At 36.2% G+C, this 20,902-nt stretch overlaps 1 protein-coding gene across 1 annotated transcript in view; it reads left to right on the forward strand.

Annotated features, from left to right (window-relative positions):
• Nucleotides 1-1,883, forward strand: part of GPC5 (glypican 5) — a 623,308-nt gene extending 621,425 nt beyond the window's left edge. Inside the window, exon 8 of the mRNA XM_013127928.2 lies at nucleotides 1,726-1,883. Within this exon, the coding sequence (XP_012983382.2) occupies nucleotides 1,726-1,883 (158 nt within the window). The remainder of the gene's footprint in view (nucleotides 1-1,725) is intronic.
• Nucleotides 1,884-20,902: the final 19,019 nt, after the last annotated feature.

The raw sequence follows: 20,902 nt of genomic DNA on the forward strand, positions 1-20,902 counted from the left end.
AGTCTTTTTAAAGATTGAAAACTCTCACTTATGCCCTGAAAAACTGATCCAAACCATTTTTTTGTCATTCTACTTAACAAAACTTCCCTGAAAAAAACATCTTGATAAACCTTCTTTGGTGAGCTACAAAACATTCACTCAGTTTAGTGCTAAGTGACAGATCTTTTACTAGACAGGTTACCAAACATGCATGATAAGGAGAAGTTGTATTCCCTCTTTCTCAACATCTATTACCATTCTTCCTCCTTGTATGTACACTTGAATTGTACTTGTAGAGTTAATTTTCACCAGTTCCAGGCAGGCAAGATCACTGGATCAATAAATCCCCCAAAAAAATAGCAGGATCTTCTGCTGTTTAAGTACAGCAACAACTAAGACAAATTCATTGTAGAAGGTTTTTCAGACATGTTTGGCTTCAACTGACTCTTCCCTTAATGCATTTTTTTCAGAGCTACAGGAAGGAGATTTGAGTACATACAGCAAATTCACCAAGAGCAGCTTTCAGACTGCTTTTACAGAAAAGAGTATTTCTAACACAAGCACCAACAAAGTTGTTCCATTTGAAAATAAGGTTTCTCTGTAGCTTCTGTTAAGCTAGCTTAAAAGAGGATAACACCATGACTAAAGTACTTATACTTCATCACAGTCTTTTTGAATACTACTACTAATAAAAAATCACTAGTTTATTCATATTTCATAATGATACAGAGGAAAGAAGTACCTAAACAATGAATAATAATGCAGAATCTCAGACTGTAAAATCAATATGTCAGTTCAACAGAGCTTCTATTAATGTTGCTGTTCCAACAGTAGAGTTTACTATCTGAATTATATATGTATTGACCTAATTACATAAATATTGACTTTGCTTTATATGAAGCCTTTTTCAGTCTCAGTGTAATTACAATGTCAATATTTGTTGCATGTAATAACACTGAATTTAGACTTGTTAATTTTGATTGGTAGTGGCATGCCACAAGCTCTTGTATGGGATAAGACAGTTAGTCTACAAGTATGCACAGCAGATACAAGCATTTGACAATACTAACAAATCTGAATTGTCTCCAAGACCTTCTGTCTCCAATTGTTTAATCAAGCAGAGGAAACATAATGTGTGATTACAGCCTTCTTCTATACAAAGAACTGTTTTGAGATGACAAAATACTTACCCTGGTCCAAAAAAGGACAAATATTTAGCAGGGAACTCGGCAAATGAGTTCCTGTTTAAAGTTAGCTTTGCAATTTTGCCTAACAATGTTGTAAAGTCTCTTTAAATTGTGCTGAAATTAAGAGTTTACACAGCAACAAGTATACTTCACTGCATACCTTCCAGCAGGTATATGCTATTTTGCAATAATATTGGGACCCAAACACAAAAATAAATGCATATTAAATTGTTTCACTTTTCCTTCAAATCCAAGAAAGATATGAGCAGTAGACTTCTAGGTACTACTGGGACTTGCAAAACTGTTCACTTCAGTCTGCAAATATTTGTTGAGATTTATTTCTACAAGGACAACTTTGTTCAGAGCTGCCAGACTGCTGAACTATTTTCAACGCTTCTAGATGCAATTATAAAGGATTTTGAATTTGGCAGTAACATGAGAATTACAAACCAAACTGACAGTCTGTGTGCTGAGGATATTTAAATTTGTTCTAGCTATAACATGTTGCCAGTAGTGACACAGCATGCATCATACTGTATTTTCTTATTTGTCTCAGCAGGGATGCCAGACAAGATGAACCTCAGTGACGTAAAGCAAATCCATCAAACCAAAGATGGCAGCACTTTAGACACAACTGGAGCAGGATGTGCAACAACGGCTGATTATATGACATTTATGCTGATTAGTTTGGTAACACTATTTCTCAGTCTTTGGTAGCTGTTTAGCTCTGGCTTGTTATATGTGTCTCATTGTCATCTATTTATCCCCACTTACAGGCCTGGAATAAGAGATCTGGTGGATATAGCAATATTCATGATAGCTTCTATAATATCAGCCTTCTGATCTTAGGCCTGAACATGAACAAATTTGTATAATTTTTTTCCTGTGGTCTTTTTTTAACACCTGTATAGTCACACAAAATCACGTTTCCTTTTCAAATACTTTCTGTTAAAAATAGGTTGACTATGATAATCATTCTCTTAAAAACAGCTTGTAAAAAAGAGATCAGAGAAACATGGAGTCATGGAGGGGCCACTGGAGATCATCTAGACTGACCCTGTGCTCAGAGCAGAGTCAACTAGAGCAAGCTGCGCAAGGCCAAGTGCAGCTGGTATTTGAATGTCCCCAGGGACTGTGTAGCCTCCCTGGGCAACCTGTTCCACTCATCACAAAAAAAAAGCTTTTTCTTACATTGAAATGTAAGAAATCTTGTCCTGTCACTGAGCACCACTGAGAAGAGTTTGGTTGCACCTTCTTTATTCCCCTTATCTGTAATTTATACACTTGACAAGATCCCCACTGTATCTTCCTTTCTCTAAGCCAAACAGTCCCAGCTGTCTCACCATCTCCTTGTATAAGACTTTTTCCCATCCCTTTGCATCATCATGGCCTTTTATAGGACTCTGTACAATATGCCCATGTCTCTCTTTTCCTTGGGACCCTGGACATAGGCACAGCACTCTTAGATATGGTCTCACTAGTGCTGAGCAGAGAGGGACAATCACCTCCTTTGACTTGCTGGCAGCACTTTTACTAATTCACCCTAGGAAGATGTTCATCTTCTTTGCTGCCAGGGCACATTTTTAGGTTATGTTCAGCTAGGCATCCATGAGGACCCCCAGGCCATTCTCAGCAAAGCTGCTTCCCAAACAGCATGCATCAGCATGCACTGGTGTGTGGGGTTATTCCTCCCCAGGTGGAGGATTTGGTGTTTCTTGAACTTTATGAGGTTGCTATCAAGCCATTTCCTCGATCTGCCAGGGCCCCTTTGGATGGCAGAACAACTCTCTGGTGCATCACATACTCCTTCCATTTTTGTATCATTTGGGAGAACTTGTTGAGAGCTCACTCTGTTGCATTGTCAAGGAAGTTAATGAAGAAATCAGGAAGTATCAACCCCTAGGGTAAACCAGGAATAACTGGTCTTGATGTGGAGTTTGTGCTGCTATTCAAGACCCTACATATAACTTATAGCAACTGTTTCAATAATTGATCAGCACTTGAGTTTTGTATTTAAAGTCTTGTGTTTTGGGATGTGATCCCTGTAACATAGAAAATGTTGAATTTGCCTTTCTGTTTTTTTCCAAAAGGAAAAAATTCTGTAGTGTAAACTCAGCTAATTTTAGTAGGAATGACATTTCATAGTTCAGAAAAAGCCTACATATTAGATGCTGTGTATGTATACACAGATATATATATAGCTACATTTTATTTAGAGATAACAGTTAGGATTCAGTGTTGGATTAAAGTATCTTAATCTCCATGTCCACATACAGATATTTATATCCATGCTGTATAACTATTACATACGTGCTCTATGTGTCTAAGCTTTCACTGCAGGCAACGAAAAGACAAGGTAACATTCAACTGCTGAAATAACAGCAACAAGTGCCAGTTAAGATGCTGCAAAAAAAAATACACCCAGGTGTCCAGCTACTGCTCTGAAGGGCTTCAGGGCAGAAGCCCTTTGTCAACACAGTTGACAAATGACAATGAAGCCCAGTAGATTATTCAGCTCATAGACACCTAAGAAAGCAACTCATTTGCCTGAAACAGTCTGGTGCACCTGAGATTTCTTGGAGTATCCAAGACATCCTGATGAGACTGATACGTATGATGCAGGATGTATTGGAAATTCCAGAGGCTTCCTTAAATGGGAGCTATCCAGAGCCACAGCTGTGGGCTAAGTGGGATATCCTTGTGTATCTCAAAAAGATGAAGACATGCAAATGTGGGTCCATGAAGCATAACGCCAAGTGTCCATCAATAATATAGGGAGCTTAGATACCTAGTTGAAGCAGTGAGACACATGAATGCAAATCTGAATCACAACATGAATCGTAGCTGAAGTTGCTATGCTTATAAGATCAGGCAAGCTAGTGTTCCATACTACTAATAATACATTATATATAACTGTTACAATATTTGATTATCCTGCCATGACTAATTCCTATGTCATCTTAACCAAAAAGTATTTAAGAATATCTTGTAGATATTTCTCCTTTAGAGTCCTTTAAAAGAGAAAAAAAATGTTAAGTATTAAATGCCACATTCTGTACCTAGAAGTCTTCCTAGATTGTAAAAAAAAAGTTCATTTTATATGAGACATATAAAGAAACATGTAAATATTTTTATTTCCAAATGCATGCATTAGTCAGCAGTGCATGCAGTACAACATACAGGTAAATAGATATAAAATTTAGAAAACAAGTGAACATCCCTAAGAGCAATTCCATGCCTAGATAAATATCATTAATAGGCATGTGCCCCAGTGTGTACATTTTACTCGACCTCCTTATTCTTTTGTGGGTTTTGTAAACCAATCTTTCAAATTCACTTGTCTCAGCATACACCAAAATGATGACAACTGTAAATTCAGGGAAAAAAAAATCTGATTTCACTCTTTTCCTTTTTCATGCCAGCTGAAACCAATAGTTGATCTAGTCTGGCAACATTATTTTTTAACAATGATCACTATCAGCCACTTCAAGGAAAATGGAATAAAACTTTGAATAAGAGATTCAGAAATGAAGAAAAAAAATCTAACGATACTTATTACATAGAATTTTATTTATATCTTGAAGCACTGGTTTTCCATTCCTCCCATTTGTGTGTCACTCAAGACCTTATTAATAGCAGCAAGTAGACAAAGAGGTAATAGTTTATTCTATAGTGCTTTGGAAACACAAGTCCCATTTTCAAATAATGAAAGTAATTAGGTCCTAAGGCCTTTTCAGGTGTATGGTAAGTACTAGTCTGTTATCTCACAGTTCTATCCTGGCCTGTTCCCCTTATCTCTACATTGCACAGGTGGTGGAATCAATTGCCCAACTGAATCATATCTACACCAAAGGATGTAGTATGGGCAAGAAATAGGAGGAGCTAGAAGCCACTGCACAGCAGGAAAACTATGCCATCAGGGAAACATGATAGGATGACTAACACAACTGGAATGCTGCAATGGATAGCTGAAAGGTCTTCAGAAGGGATAGGCAAGGAAGGAGAGGTAGTGGGGTAGCCCTGTATATTAGGAAAAGGTTTTGATTGTCTAAAACTTAATAATGGTGATGATAGGGTTGAGTTTTTATGAGTAAGAATCTGTGGGAAGTCCAACAGGATAGATATAGAATCATAGAAAGGTTTAGGTTGGAAGGAACCATCTAGTTCCAACCCCCTGCCACGGGTAGGGACAGTTTTCACTATATCAGGTTTCACAGAGCTCTATCCAACCTGTCCTTAAACATTTCTAGGGATGGGGCATCCACAACTTCCCCGGGCAACCTGTCCAGCGTCTCAGTACCCTCACAGTAAAGGACTTCTTCCTAATATCTAGTCTAAATCTACCCTTTTACAGTTTTAAACCTTTCACCCTCATCCTATCCCTACATGCCATTGTAAAAAATCCCTCTGCAGGTTTCTTGTAGGTCGCCTTTGGCTACTGGAAGGCTGCTAGAAAGTCTTCCTCGAACCTTGTCTTTTCCAGGCTGAACAACTCCATCTATCTCAGCCTGTCTTCACAAGAGAGCTGCTCCAGCCCTCTGAGCTTCTTTGTGGCCCTCTTCTGGACTCCTTCTACATGGGCCTCAGAGCTGAACACAGTACTGCAAGTGGAGTCTGAGAGCAGAGCAGTGAGAGTCTTGGTGGGAATCTGTTATAGACCACCCAGCCAGAATGAAGAAGCAGACAATAAGTAGCTGGGAAAAGTCTTGAGATCATAAGCCTTGTTCTCATGGGGGACTTCAACTTACCAAATGTTTGCTGGAAAATACTATACAGCAGAGAAAAAACAGTGTACAAGGCTCCTGGAGCATGTGGAAGGCAACTTCCTAACACAGCTGCTGAGTCAGCCAACTAGAGAAGGGTCCTACTGGACCTGCTGTGTGCAAATGAAATAGATATGGCAGTTAGGGACATGGCTTAGTGGTGGACTTGTCAGTTAACAGTTGGACTTCATGATCTAAAAGATCTTTTCTAACCTAAATTATTTTATGATTCTTTAGTGTTCATTTTTATTTTCTTTAAATGTGCCTGTACAATTAAATGTACCTCCCAAGGAAAAAGTACTGAAGTACTTTTTCTCATAACTAATGTCCTAGGATTTTAAATAAATATTTCAAGGTGCCAGCTTTCCTAAGTGTAGCTGGTGAAAGAGAACAAAAAGCAATTATTTTCTTCAGAAGTAAATATAATTGTTCCTTTCATGACTAATGAAAGATGAAGCATAGCTACGGTACTGTAAAGTGCTTTTTTTCTTTGGATAGACAGACAGACACACACACATTTATTTCTCTATGCCTGCATTTTATACATTTACTAAGATAATATTCTTGTTCATATTATAGCATGTTTTGGTTTAGATTAACCTATCGGAGATTCTTTTAGTTTGAGATTCTTTAAGTTTAACCTTAATATTTCCATAGCATGTTCTCAGGAGCCTGAATTATAAGAAGTGGTTGAAACTCTGCTTAGGGCTTTTTTTGTTAACTTCAGTTCTTATTATACTTGATATACTTGTGTAAACTTTAATCTTATTCAGCAAACTATGCATTTTTCTATGTGCTCAGAGTCACCACTGATTATAATAGGAATTAAAAAATAGTGTTCCTAACTGCATTATACTAAAACCCAGATTTTCCTCCTGCAAATCTCAGCAAGTTATTATTAAAGTTCTAACTGCTGTTGAATGCATGAACAAAATATATGGCTTCACAGATTTTGACAGACAAAATTTGCATGCTTGGCAGCTGGAAACATTATCTTTTTATTTTGGAACCTGTAAATGTGAAATGCTAGACACTATACCTGCTATCCTGTGAACTCTTATCAGGTCACACTGAAGAGGAATAACATGCTAAGCTTCTGTGACTGGAAAGACTCAGTAGATGCATCTCATCACCTGCTGTGCATGACTAATTTAGGTGTCACAACTAAGTCTCTCCAGGTTTCTGAGGAAGTCTAAATTGTTAGTCTCTTGAATTTAAGTCACATGGAGGTTTTTCTCAGTGGCAGTTTCTGATTTTCCTGCTTCTCTGTTTCACTCTTTCTCCCGTTTGTGCTGGTATGAGAATTTACAGGACCATGCTACAAAACTGGCTGAGTTATTTCTGACACAAAGGATCTCCTTGATCCAGTTCACCTTGCATCTCCACAAGTAACAGCACTGATACAACAGACAGGATGGTCATAGTGCCCATGGCAGTTTAGTTACACATTTACAGCAAATGGACACAATGTTATGTACAACAAAACATCTTAATAGCATAAACACATAGTGTCAAAAATTATTTTCAGAGGTGCATGTTGTTCAAGGATTCATAGTTCAGCACCTAAAGCAAGATAAGGGCATTAAAAAAAATAATCATAGTAAAGTCTGATTTTATTCATACACACGCCACACATGAAAGATCTCTTGCCAATGGGCAATAACCTACTGTACATCCGTATATCTTACCCTGAGCCATTTCCCTTTCTTTGTCCCTTACAGCTGTGTCTGTAAGGGACTGGTATTGTATAGTAGGAGAATGTGCTTTCCTGTTTACTCTGGTTTACTTTATTCCAATATATATAGCTAACATCTTTGTGCTGGCTGTTAAAAGTATTTTTCATGTCTGTTCACATCCCTGCTTTTGGCAGACAGAGGTGTTCGTGAAATTCTTGTCTTTTACCTTTGCATTTTTTAAAGATCAGAGGTTTATCAAATAAAACAAAATATAGGACACCAGGCCTTTGGAAAGGTTAAAAGCAATATGATCCTGAAGAATAATTGTTGCTTGTCATGTGTATGTTTACTAAACTATAAAAAATCCTGTATCTGTAGTTCCAGAGCATTGGTAAGACTGGTAACTAATGCATGAGCCATGTTCTTCTTTTAGACATTTTGATACTACTGAATTCTATGGATATAACTGCAAGCATAGCTTGATTTTGTATTCTCTACAAGGAAAACTGAAGTGGTACATTTAATACAGTAAGATTGTTCTCAGAGAAGCACCACAACATTACAGGTAATAGCAACTTGTATTTCTCTGCTCTATACCTGTTACATGCATAACGTGACAAATAAAAAAATAATATATCAAATAAAAAAAATATATTGTGAAGCCTTACCTGTATGATTCCAAGGAAAAAAATCATATATTTTCCTATGAAATATATAACTTGATGATAAAAGTTTCAGCATTTTAGTAACCTAAACAGCAAGGGTAAGAGGAAACTACTTGTGTTCAAATATGTAAGTAGACTTGCACACTAATACCTTATTAAAACAAGTGTTTTGAAATACTGTCTTAATTTCTTTGATTTTAATCTTTTGCCCTGAAAATTCTGTTTCTCTCTAACACTTCAGAAAACCACTAAGACCAAGGACAACAGCTGACAATGGAATTTCCATAAGAAATGTGAAGGTATACTCTTGATACATTTCTAAATTATATCATGTTAGTTATGGTGTTCTATGAATAAAAACCACAAAAGATCAGCTTTATAGAAGACTGTAAGTATCCATACAATTTCAAATCCTAGGAAACACCACAAATGCACTGAACAAATAAACAATATAAAGCAAAACAGCCTTATACCTATTTGTTTCTTCAGGCAGAAGGGAAAAGTAGTCTCAACTTATCCATCTAGAATTTAAACCCTCAGTGACTGCCCTTTTTCTGCAGTCAGGACTAGTCTAGTTGCTGAAACACAGGGGCTAGTTTTACACTTAGAGCCTTTTTTGACAATATCTTAATGAGAGCATGAGAGTAGTAATACAAATAAATTGTAATACATAAGCCACATAGTTGCTATTGCTTTTTCATAGCTTGATGCTCAGCCTTCCCCTGGCTTTAAACTGGTAGCTCCAGAATGCAGAAGAGCAATTATATTAGGTCATCATCATTGGAGGTTCTTCAAAAGGAGGAATATGTTGCTGATGGTTTATTCTTCCTCACCTCAGGTTTCACTTTATGCCATTTTTATGTTTGATAACACTCTTATAACTTTGCTCTTCCTTCATTCATGTGTTGCTTCAGATTACATGTGAATTTACTATATATGGTCCTATTTACATATGATAGCTACTACCTCTTGGTTCTCTTTGTTGCCGTTGAAGCCAGTTTTTTCCCACTCCTGGTCTGAATTTCTTCAATTTACCATGGGTCAGTAGTTTATAGCCATAGAGTCCACAGGCCAGCTTCATGCCTTGTCTTCTAATGTGTACTAGTATACTATGAAGAACAGTAACTTTGTCTTTCAAAGATTTCTGACATTTGCCAAACCTCAGATTATTCATGCTTTCTTGACCATGACCTCCCTAAAGTCCTGCTTAAGTAAAATCTTTTATGTGACTTATTGCTATCTATCAGAGAAATGTTCACTGGGCGACTAGACAGTACAATGAGTTTTCTGTACTCCTGGGTGGGTTTTCAGCCATACTTTAACAAAGAGAGCTATAAACTGAATCTAGACCTGTTTGCTTTGAATCAGTTTCTGTGAGGATTAATAATGCTATAAACAACGTGAGTGCTAAAATAATTTCCCCCTATTTCACTACTAAATTTCATCCCCATCCCAGTCTCCTAAACATCTGTCATGGTTTAAGCCCATCTGGTAACTCAGAACCACACAGCTACTAGCTGCCTCCCCTTCTTCCTCCCCCCAGCTCCCAGAGGGATGGGAAAGAGAATAGAAAGTATGTAAATCTCACTGATTGTCCAGTAAGTAAGGTATAACACAAAATTACTACTGCTACCTCCAGGAATAATAATGATAAGGGAAATAATAAGGGAAGAGAATACAATTGATCACCACCTGCCAACCAATACCCAGCCCGACCTGAGCAGCGATCTAGCCCTTCCAGGTAAATGATCCCAGTTTTTATACTGAGCACAACGTGCTGTGGTATGGAGTACCCCTTTGGCTAGTTCAGATCACATATACTGTCTCTGGTACCTTCTGGCTTCCCATGTTCCTCCTCATTGGCAGAGCATGATACTGAAAAAGTCCTTGATCGGAATAAACATTACTATGCAACAACTAAAACCAACGGTGTTATCAATGTCATTCTCAGACTGAAATCGAAAACACAGCTCTGCACGAGCTACTAAGGAGAAAAATGACTGCTACAGCTGAACCCAGGACAGTAACTTTGACTACTTTTGCATTTCTTTTTCACATCTTTTGCTCATTATACATCATATATGACAGCTTTTGGTGTAAAAATCTTTTGGTGTTCAATAGTCCCATAAATGTTTTCTGATAAGTTTTTCCTAGATGTCTTTTCCTCCTTCCAACGATAGCCACCACACATACAGAGATAAAACACACCTAATTCCAGGGATTTACTGCATTAAGAATGAAGCTTTTTTCAGACCTCGCATGCATGACAGCATGAGGTCAAATGCTAACAACCCTATCAAAAAAGAGCAAGAAAAAGAATTGCAGAGTATTTTGTTCTCTTTCACTACAAATTTTAAAATTATGATGAAAATTTTAAAAGTTTTGAAAATAAACATACTTTTTACTGAGAAAAAATGTGTTCTAGCTCTACAAAATATTTATTTTTTTTGGCAAAATTGAGGGTGAAAACAAGGGTCCTACAATAACAAAGCCATAGAAGGTATTTCTGACAAAGATGTAAATCACACAGAAGTAATCTGCTTCTACATTCTATACTTCTAGAGAATTACTGCAATTTGAGAGTTTAGAATCTCATAAACATACTTGCTAATTTGATTTAGATAGTGTAATAATAAAAAAAACAGACCATGTAAAATTCTGTGGCTTACTAAGGAAATGGAGATGAAATTTGCTTGTATCTGCTGAGATTTTCTTCAAAGTTTTCTGTTAATTTAATACAAAAGCTTGATGCCAAATTCACTGATTGTCACTCAATAAAGTCAAAGCCAAAAAAAAAAAAAAAGAAAAAAAAAGAAATAAAGAAAAAAAGACAATTACATTAGTCCAATAGTTAGAAATCTGTGATGGAAGTCCTGAGAATTTTCATTCTTGCTCCCTAAGTGGTTTATACATTTTAAATGTAATTGTTATCAGACAAAATACTGACACAGTCCAGAGACGATAAGATTTCTGACTGTCTGTGAGTGAATCTCACTGTCTGTGCCCTCTGATGTTGGAACAGCTTTTTGTGATGTTCCTATAAAAGATGTAATTGTCCACCTAGAAGATACCATGTCTGTTCCTGCATTACCACAGCTTACAGCCTAGTAATTTGCAGAAACACATTAGGGTCTAAATTGCTGTGGCACAAGCACATCAATGCTGAAAAGGCAGATATCTCCAGGAGAGAAGAGCCAAAAGCAATAATAGTTTCACTGGTCTTGGTGGAAAATCTTTACTGATGGGAATCAGAATTCCTGAGTGCTGAAACTCTAGCCAGGTACCACTTTGGGCAGAAATTAGAAAAGGAAAATTGTATTCTAACTTTACATTAATATATATAAACACTCATTTACACATTAGGTATCAGGTAAGGATCACCAGCACAATATTTATTTTTCTTTAAGCAGATGTGGTTTCTTTTCCTTTAAGTCATAAGATGCATCTTTCTGTATTAAAAGAAAAAGGCAACACACAATTGACTGAACACCCAAGGAAGAAAGACAACATAAACACTTACTTTCACATTTTCATCTGTAAAGGATAAGCATACTTCTTAGCTATCTATCAGTTGTCCATGTACCAGTCTTCAATGAGAAACTGGTTATTTTTGCACCAAAGCAGCTGTTTTCAAAGGTGATAATTTGACTCTGTGAAGGAACCAAGGTCATCAGCATCCATTGTTCTTATTTTTCCCAGTTAAACTTAAACCACACTTGGCCAAAGTAGAAATTAACATGCAAAACAACGTTACCCTTAAATGTTTTCTAAATCCCTGCATAACTATAAACTCTGCCTAGTTCTCTGGCAATACAGATAAAAGCACAGATGTATGACCACTGACTAGCATGGATATAACTCATCCCCACAAGTGCATAATCACTTGTTGTCTCTCTTACATTATACTCTACTGCTCCTTTTGCATGCTAATTTTATGTAGTATTCTGTGTATTTGTCACTTTTAGTACTGCTTTTCTAATCTGACTGTTGATTTTCAGAGCAGATCTGTTTCTCTGTAGGTTTGTTCATTGCCTACTGAAGGGGAATCCCAATGTTATTCATGTCTGTAGAGTTTACTTACAAAAATTTATGCATAAAATTTATTAATATAAGGAAAAGCAAATCAAGACATCAGATACAGGATATTATTGCTGCTGTGCAAAATTCAGCCTTTGCTTCCAGATACTTCTTTTTCATTTGGCATGTATTGGTAATTTTATCAGACTTTAGACCAGAAATTATAATTATCCTCTAAATTCACTAAACTCTAATTTTCTTCATCAGATTTCCTGATGAGTCAAGTGGGAAAAACAGCAAAACCCTAACCCCAATTTTTGTGCTTTTCAGATAGGCCTAGATATGTCTAGGGAAGTAATTATGTGATTTGTATTGATAGTGGGTAACTGCATTTCATGAATCAACAGGTCTTTCCCAGTCCTGTGTTCACACCTACTTTTTACTCTATAATGCAGCATACAATGACTGTCACAGGATAAGTGCTAAAAAAAAAACCCATCATTTAATAGGTATCAGACTCTCAAGGGCAGATAAAATAAGGTGAGGAATTCCAATAACTTCAGACACTTTTTAGTCTCAGAAGGAAAATAATATTTATGCATCCACTGCTAAGTGCCTAGCTAGGTTACATTCTCCATGTATCCTTCATACATATCTTTGTAGGCAGTAATGTTTGGCATTTCTGTTTATATATGCTATCTTCTTCATCAGTCATCTTTTCCACTTTCACTCTACTTTCATGTTTTAGGGTGATAAGACATATCTTATCAGAGACCCTACATCCAGGACAAATTAAATACTATCGTATGCCAGCCTTTTCCAGGGAATGTAGCCCAGTAATCACAGGAGCTGAATGAGCAAGGGAACTGATGAGGTATTTGTGAGATGTTTCAGTTTTAGACTGGTTCTACAATTTTAGGCAAATAAGCAGCATCACCTCTTGTTTTGATTCTTATCTTTCTCCTGGATTATATCAAACACTACAATTTTAGACGTGTTGCTATTAGTGCATTTGATTGGTGGTTTCAGCAAAGAGGAAGAGGTTTGAACAAGCAGAAGCTGAACTGCACCAACCTCTGTCACAAATTCTTCCAAAATGGAGCTGAAGATGATGCTTTGACAGGGCAATGTCAGAAAGCCTACAGTGCTGCTGCAGGTGTTGTTTGTTCAGCATCTAGATAAAAGATTTTTGCACTGTCACTCTGACGTTTCAGAAACACAAAAATGGCTTGTAAAGAAGACCCATAAAGCTATCAAATGTTAAGACAAATTTAAACCTACATTTAATGAAGGCTTTTAATTACCATTTCTCAAACATTGATAGCTTGCTTAGGTAGAATGTTCTTGAGGGTTTGTGATCTACAGCACATTGAATTGAAATAGCTTTACATCAAACTCTGACACTGACTTTTCACCACAATGTATCTTTGCTATATGATGCATGTGTAGGGAGACTCAAATTGCAAGCTTAAAAACAAAAATCTTGCTTGCAGACCTTGCTTTGCCCTTTATGTCTATATCCTTCAAGCTATATCTTGTTTATTCAAAAACCTTCAAAACAGCGAGTTTTGGAATTAAATTGAATTAAATTGACACATTCAAATATCCAATCTAAATGTTGCCTTGCCCTTTATGACACAGTAAGTACATTGTGAGAGCTTGTATTCTCTTCTTTACAAGAACTGAACAACTCAAAATAGAAAATCCATAGTGTACTGTAAACAATGGCCAGTTTCTTGTGCAGAGAACCTCTAGTAGATTAAAATTCCTAAAAGGCACCATCTTATACCCTCTAAGAGAAGAAACTATCAGGGATTCACTCCTTGATGCTTTACAGACACATACCCAGGTTTAGATGCTGAAAAGACTTATTTAGAGGAAATCACTCCAATCAAGCATCCAGGAGGCTACACAGAATGCTATAGCAGACTTTTATTCCCTGGAAATGGTTGTACCAGCAACTTGCAACTCCTTATATAAGAACCTATTAATTTCAGGAAGTGTGAGGTTACTAAAACGTTGGGATCTGGGATATTGCTTCTATGATTCTTTAGACAGAAGTATGTAATACATGGTGATTCCTCTTGTGGAAAGTTTAAAAATGTATTATTTGTGCCTTTGCAGTAGAGATCATACTTATTCCTTAACGTTGTGTGCATGTAACATGACTAGTACTCAGGGTATTCACCATACCTCCGTATCTGGTTTATGTTTCATGTTTTAATTAAAATTATGAAAGTATGCTAAGGCTTCTTTTTACCATTACACATGAATTTACATTTATGTTAGGACTTTGTGAATGAATACTCATTTTAGAATATCAGAATATTCCCCTACTCCCAGCTACAACTTGAAGTTTTTTAAAAAACAAAAATAATTTTAAAAAACTTTATTCACTGTTTCCTTTAAAAATAACTTGATAAATAACTTACAGGAACAGGATCAATGCAAAAAGTTTCTGACTTCCGGGCATCTTTGCACTAGATAATACCACTCTAAGTCTTCTCAGATATATTATTAAATCCAGACTTTCTTCAATGCATGAGGTAAAGCCAAGCTCACTCTGAACCTTCTGTCTGTTCTATCAGCAGTGTATACAAAATGTCAAAGGCATATAAGTTTCCACTGGCACACCTGAAAAATGAATGAGTGTAAAGATCCATAGTCACAAATAAGAAATGTCAGATTAAATTATAGCTTTTTTCTGTCATCTCTTTCTCAAAGAGTAAGTAATACCTTAGCTAACAGTGAGGGCTGTTAATTTTGAGTTACCTGGAGGGATATCTCATCCTCTAGCATTGAAGAAATGCCTCATTCTATGATAATAAACTAAAAATGTTGGGACAGGGGTAATTAGGTAAGAGGTTTTAATTCTTCTGGCTTTTAGATAGCAAATAACAAGATTCATCCCCACCTCAGGTGTCCAGTAGGAGTGAGAGAAGTAATAATGTCTTAACCAACTCTTTCCTTCAACTAAAGCAATTCTAAATACAGTTACAATTCTGAAAATCTTTATTGGAAGGTTGATTATCTATTATGTAAGAAAATTAAATTGATGCTAAATACACAGATTAAAAAATTTAATGCATTTCCAAGGTCTAGAGACTAAATAAAAAGCATAGGTTTAACTGCACCTGTCGATAAATTTTTTCCAGTATGTTGATTTCAACCAACCAGCACTGCAGTTTTATCAACCCCATAGGACGAATGAACAGATAATAGAACTTTGGACTGGATACATTCATAAAGCTATGATTAGACGAGACAAAGAAAATATTTTTTAGAGAATCTGACCTTTCAGCTAACAATTAGCATTGCTACAAACTCAATTTAACAGGAGCACATATAAATCCAGCTTTCTGCTTCTAGCTGTAAACTTCAAAAACAACAAAGTCATTTCCAAGGGATATTAATGGAGATAGTCTGGACCTAAAATGAAAGTTTGTTGCATTTTATATCTTTGCTAATGAAATTAATGAACAAAGTCATAATGTCTAATGGATTAAATATTACATTAGCATCCATTTCCAAAGGATTGATGAGTCCTTTGCTTGTTTCAGATGGTATTTAAAACTGAAAAGTAAGACTGGCTAGCAGTCTGAAGATCTGAACATCTCCAAAATGCAATATAAAAAACACCAAATCCACCACAACCACCACCACCAAAATAGCAGTAAGAAAAGGTTTTCAAGTTTTGCTTGAAGGCAAGACTAGACTAATGTTCCCTCAGGATATGACTCAGTATCACAGATGCCTCATACAAAGGCTAATGAGCCTCTTGCCAGTACTGAAAACACTATTTGCCAGTGGCAAAATTAACAGTAAGTCTATATTACAACTAATTTGCTGGCTATTTTTCTTCATTCACTTGCTCATAAATTCCAGCAGTGTTGCTTCCAGGGAACTATCAATTGCTATGAAAAAGGCATGTAAATATGTCATAACTCTAAGTGCTTTTGTGACAGGATTATTAATATTTGTAATTCCCATGTATCACTAAAGATATGAAAGTTACACTTTTCTGAAATATCGAGTCAAGGAAATCTGTTTGTATGGATTTAAAAATGAAGAATAAAGAGAACTAAATGGCAATAAAAAAAAATCCAAAGCTGTTGTAATATCTTCAGGTGATTTCTAGTTTACTTGCCTGAGAGGAAGAAAAGCTAATAATTTGCCAACTTTTAAACACAACAGTTTTCCTGAAAATACTGCTATACACATGTCATCTAATAATGCTTAAAAGGTAAATAAAATATTTATTTCTGTGGAACTTATTTTTGTCACTTGTTACTATCTTTATTGATGGAGAAGCCTTCTTAAAAAAGAATATAAAAGTTAATGGCAGAAAGTTTTGACTATATTGAGCAATTGTTGTTTTACTACTACACAGCAGAAGTGAGCAAAGACCTGTATTTGCATTAGCTTGTGTTTTATCTCCAAAAATGTTTGTCTGCAAACAATCAAGATAAGCTTGGATTACAAACATGATGTGACTCAAGGAAGGAAGGAAAGAAGGATATTTGACTTCTATTGAAAAATAAAATCACATACTGTTAATTTTGCATATTGTATTGATAGCATTTATTTTTTAAATCCCAAATAAATAAAGGCTTACTTGTAACAACAAAGATATTGAGCTATAGTTTTTTCACATAAGACGGACATTATGTGACTGCCTAGAGGACAGGTATTTTTTATGGAACAAGTGCACACACTGCATCTGAATATATGACAAATTTAAAGTCTCATAAAAAAAATATTCTTCCAGATGTTGTATGAAAGGGCAGCTATCCTGGAAATCCTGAGTATGGTACCTGTTCAGTTTTTGATGGAAGACTTGGTGTATATACTAACAAACTTTTCTCTTTTTAATTTGCCACTTGCTTTAATCCTCTGGCTTCATATATAAACTTCTGGATTTCATTCAGTAAGAATGCAAACGCTCCTTCTGATTGACACTTGAAAGAGAAAAAAGGAAGAAAAGCAAGCAAACACTACCTACCTTCAATGCTTGCCAATACCACATTTTGTTTTACTTTTTTTTTTCAGGATGTCATAAAGACAGATATGTATCAGCAGAAAAAAAAAATCAGTTCATAACACTGATTATGATGCAGACAATAGAGATTCAGAATATCTTTGCAAAAGGTACACTGACCTCATTGTCAGAACCAGATGTCTGCAAAACCAGAAACTGTATTGTAAAACAAACAAACAAACCAACAACTTAAAGGAGAAGTCTCCTTAGCTGGCTTTATTAACAAGATCTTCAATATACCATATGGTGGCTTAGCTCTTCCAAGAAGCACAAATCTGTGGATGAATGTACTGAAGTACATTCATCCAGCACTGGTGGAAAAATTGATGCCACCCAGGAGAAAGAAGTGCTTTCAGCAATATTTTTCACTAGCATCACTTGTGATGCACGTCCAGGTAGTTCATTTTGCCTCAGTATGCTTTTAATCAAACCAGTGATCCCCATTTAGCCTGCTGTTTAGAGAAATCTCTGGACATCTTGGTTACAAGAAACGAAGAGCATTTATAAGATTCATCATTTATGTAACACAGCTCACTTGTATCAGACTATTTTGTGTGGGAAATCCAAACAAAGGATTTACAAAGGTTTTTAAGTGATTATTCAAGTAAATGGAAAATAACCAAAGCACACATTGTTTAAAGTTCTGGCCAACTCGAGATAAATTTTTATTTTACTTGAAAATAAATGAATATACTTATTTTTGCTCATCATCCAGGGATAAGTGCTTTTATTGCAGCATTTTGTGTTTCCTTTTCATAAGGAACTATAGCAAATTATAGTTACTCTTTAGAGGAGTTTGGAATATGAAATGTAATACACATGCTAAATTCACCCTCAAAAATATTAAGTATAGTTTTAATTTCCCTCTAAAACTGCTAGGCCTTATTCTGTATTATTTAAGTGCCTTTTTATTACATTTTGCTCTCAGCATCATGTTACTTGTCATCTTGCAACATTAGCCAGTCACTGAAGATACAAAATGGAAATACTTAAAAGATACCAGCAGATACTCATTAAAAGCCATATCCTACCTGTGAAGGCATCAGAAAAAAAAACCAAAATGGAGGTTTAACTCCCTTCTATGGCAGAGTGAAAAATGTAAAGTTACTGTTGCCTGAAAAATGTCATTAGCTTTAAATTCAAGGAAATAATTATTTTAATCAAATGCGTTATCAAACAATGGATTTTATTAATAGCACCAAGACAAAATCTTAGCAAAATCTAGAGAGTAGGACATAGATAAGAACAACAATATCCAGAGTTCTGAAAGAGATAGTCAAGAGAAGCATATTTCCTTCCTTCCTTCCTTCCTTCATTCCTTCTTTCCTTCCTTCCTTCCTTCCTTCCTTCCTTCCTTCCTTCCTTCCTTCCTTCCTTCCTTCCTTCCTTCCTTCCTTCCTTCCTTCCTTCCTTCCTTCCTTCCTTCCTTCCTTCCTTCCTTCCTTCCTTCCTTCCTTCCTTCCTTCCTTCCTTCCTTCCTTTTTTTTCCTTTTTATTTACCTATCAGAATACAAGATATATTTCTGTAGATACTTCTCAATTTCTGATACACAAACACAAAAACCTCTTGATATATTTTTGTTCCTCTTTCTCTGTAAGACTTCCTTACTGAAAGATTTCAAGCAGTGTTACAGAGCATTTTTTGTGCTTAACTCTGCAGCCGTACCAGTTGTTAATGGTAACTATCTACCCATCCCACATGTGCTCCCTCATGTAGTTCTGTTATTCTTCAATAAGACATAGCACAAAATATTTTTGTTAAATGTGTTTTTCAAAACATACCTTCTGGCATTTGGGTTGATTGTGGGGTTTTTGTTTCTTTCTGGTTTACTATTTACCTCCTTTGTTCTTTTCCTTTCCCTACTTGTTCAACATGATAAAACATAAAATCATAGAACAGTTTTTTTACTGACTGGCAGTGAGGCTTACCAAGTGCCTTAAGCCTGTGTGGAACAGTGCTATGTCTAGAGTGCCAACCTCCCCACCATGTCTGTAACTGCACACTTCCACTGCCTCCTGCATTTCAGCTAACCATGCAGTGAGACGGGTCAGTCTGTTAATCCCCCTGGAAATTTATACAGCAAAAAATCAACATTGTTTTTTCAGTCTCAGTACAATTTGCCATAGCTGCAACTGCTTGCAGGATCACCACTTCAACAAATGCACAGTATCCCTATTTTAGAAGTGCTTGTAGCTTGAAAATTAGTGTGATGACGATACATTCCAAGACTTTGAAAGATGTGAGATTGAAACTTCTTGGCCTGCAGAGGTAGAGATCCTTCACTGATCAATCATTCTAGCTAGTTCACTGTCATGTAAGAGTGAACAGGTCTGCCATCATCACAAGCTGTTTGTCCAGGTGGTGCCCAATATGCACCTATCATCTGTGGCTCATGAACAAGCAAAAGAGCACACAAACCCATACACCTAGAGCCCTATAGGACACTAGAATTTATGACTTATCTCTACCCTCATCATTCCTGCCAGGCAGTTCCCTGAACATGTGGGATCTGACGTCTTCATGTATATTACATGGGGAAATTAGCTACTGAACAAAATCTGCAGTCATAAATGTCAGGCCTTATGGAGAACTTTTAAATCCTTAATTGAGTATTTTACTCCCAGACTTAATAACTTGGTGCTATCATTGACTTGTTTTTTTATTATTCTTCATGAGTCCCTTACTAGAATGTGATACAATTTTCTTTTGGAATTCCCTCAAAAGCTGAGGGAGGAAAACACATAGCAACTAAAGCTCTCTATGCTGTAGCTATTTTCTGTCTTAAGAATTACATTCTTTTCATCAGCATCTGTTTTTGAGAGCTGGCATACTGTCACTAAAATTATCTTCTTTTTTATCATTCAGAACTTGTTTTCTACCTTTCTTCAGTCTGGCCAATGATTCTCTAATTTACTTTTGCATTTACCCTCTTTAAAGCACTTTATACGTCCACCTTCTCTGCTATCTCTCATTTTGTTTCCAGCAGCAAAGATTCCTGTTCCTGACACAATCTGCCATGCACTTTCTATTAAATAACCCTTTGTGTTGCAAAAGAAGCTGATAATCATGTGCTGTATGACCTTCTTCTCTGTCAAATTGCTCCCTCAACCCCACTTACACTGTGAGAATTGTTCTCTCTGCTAAGGACATTGTTATGGATTTTCCATTGTCCATTACGTGCATTCATTGCAATGAATGTACCTTAATATTCTATACAGCAGTACTATAACGAGCACAGTTTTTGCATTTCTTGGCTTTCTCTATGGTCACTGCAATCAGTACTTTTAAAAAATCTTTTTCTCCAGGGATTTCAGTGCTTCAATGGGATTTGAATTAGGATCCTACACTGAGTTTTCATGAACAGCAACTTTGTCTTATGGATATGACATTTGCACTCAATGTGGTTTTGAGCACTGGGCATATCCCCAGTGTTGTTGGGATAGGTCATCTCAATAGAAGGAAAGGGAATGATTCTCTCCACATTTTGAATGAAACCCTGTTAAGGAAATGGCTGAACTTGCATGAGGTTTATAAAAGTCTTAGAATTTGAAAAAGTGCTGTATGTTAATTTGAATG

This window comes from Melopsittacus undulatus, chromosome 2, assembly GCF_012275295.1.
Source record: "Melopsittacus undulatus isolate bMelUnd1 chromosome 2, bMelUnd1.mat.Z, whole genome shotgun sequence".
Lineage (NCBI taxonomy): Eukaryota > Metazoa > Chordata > Aves > Psittaciformes > Psittaculidae > Melopsittacus > Melopsittacus undulatus.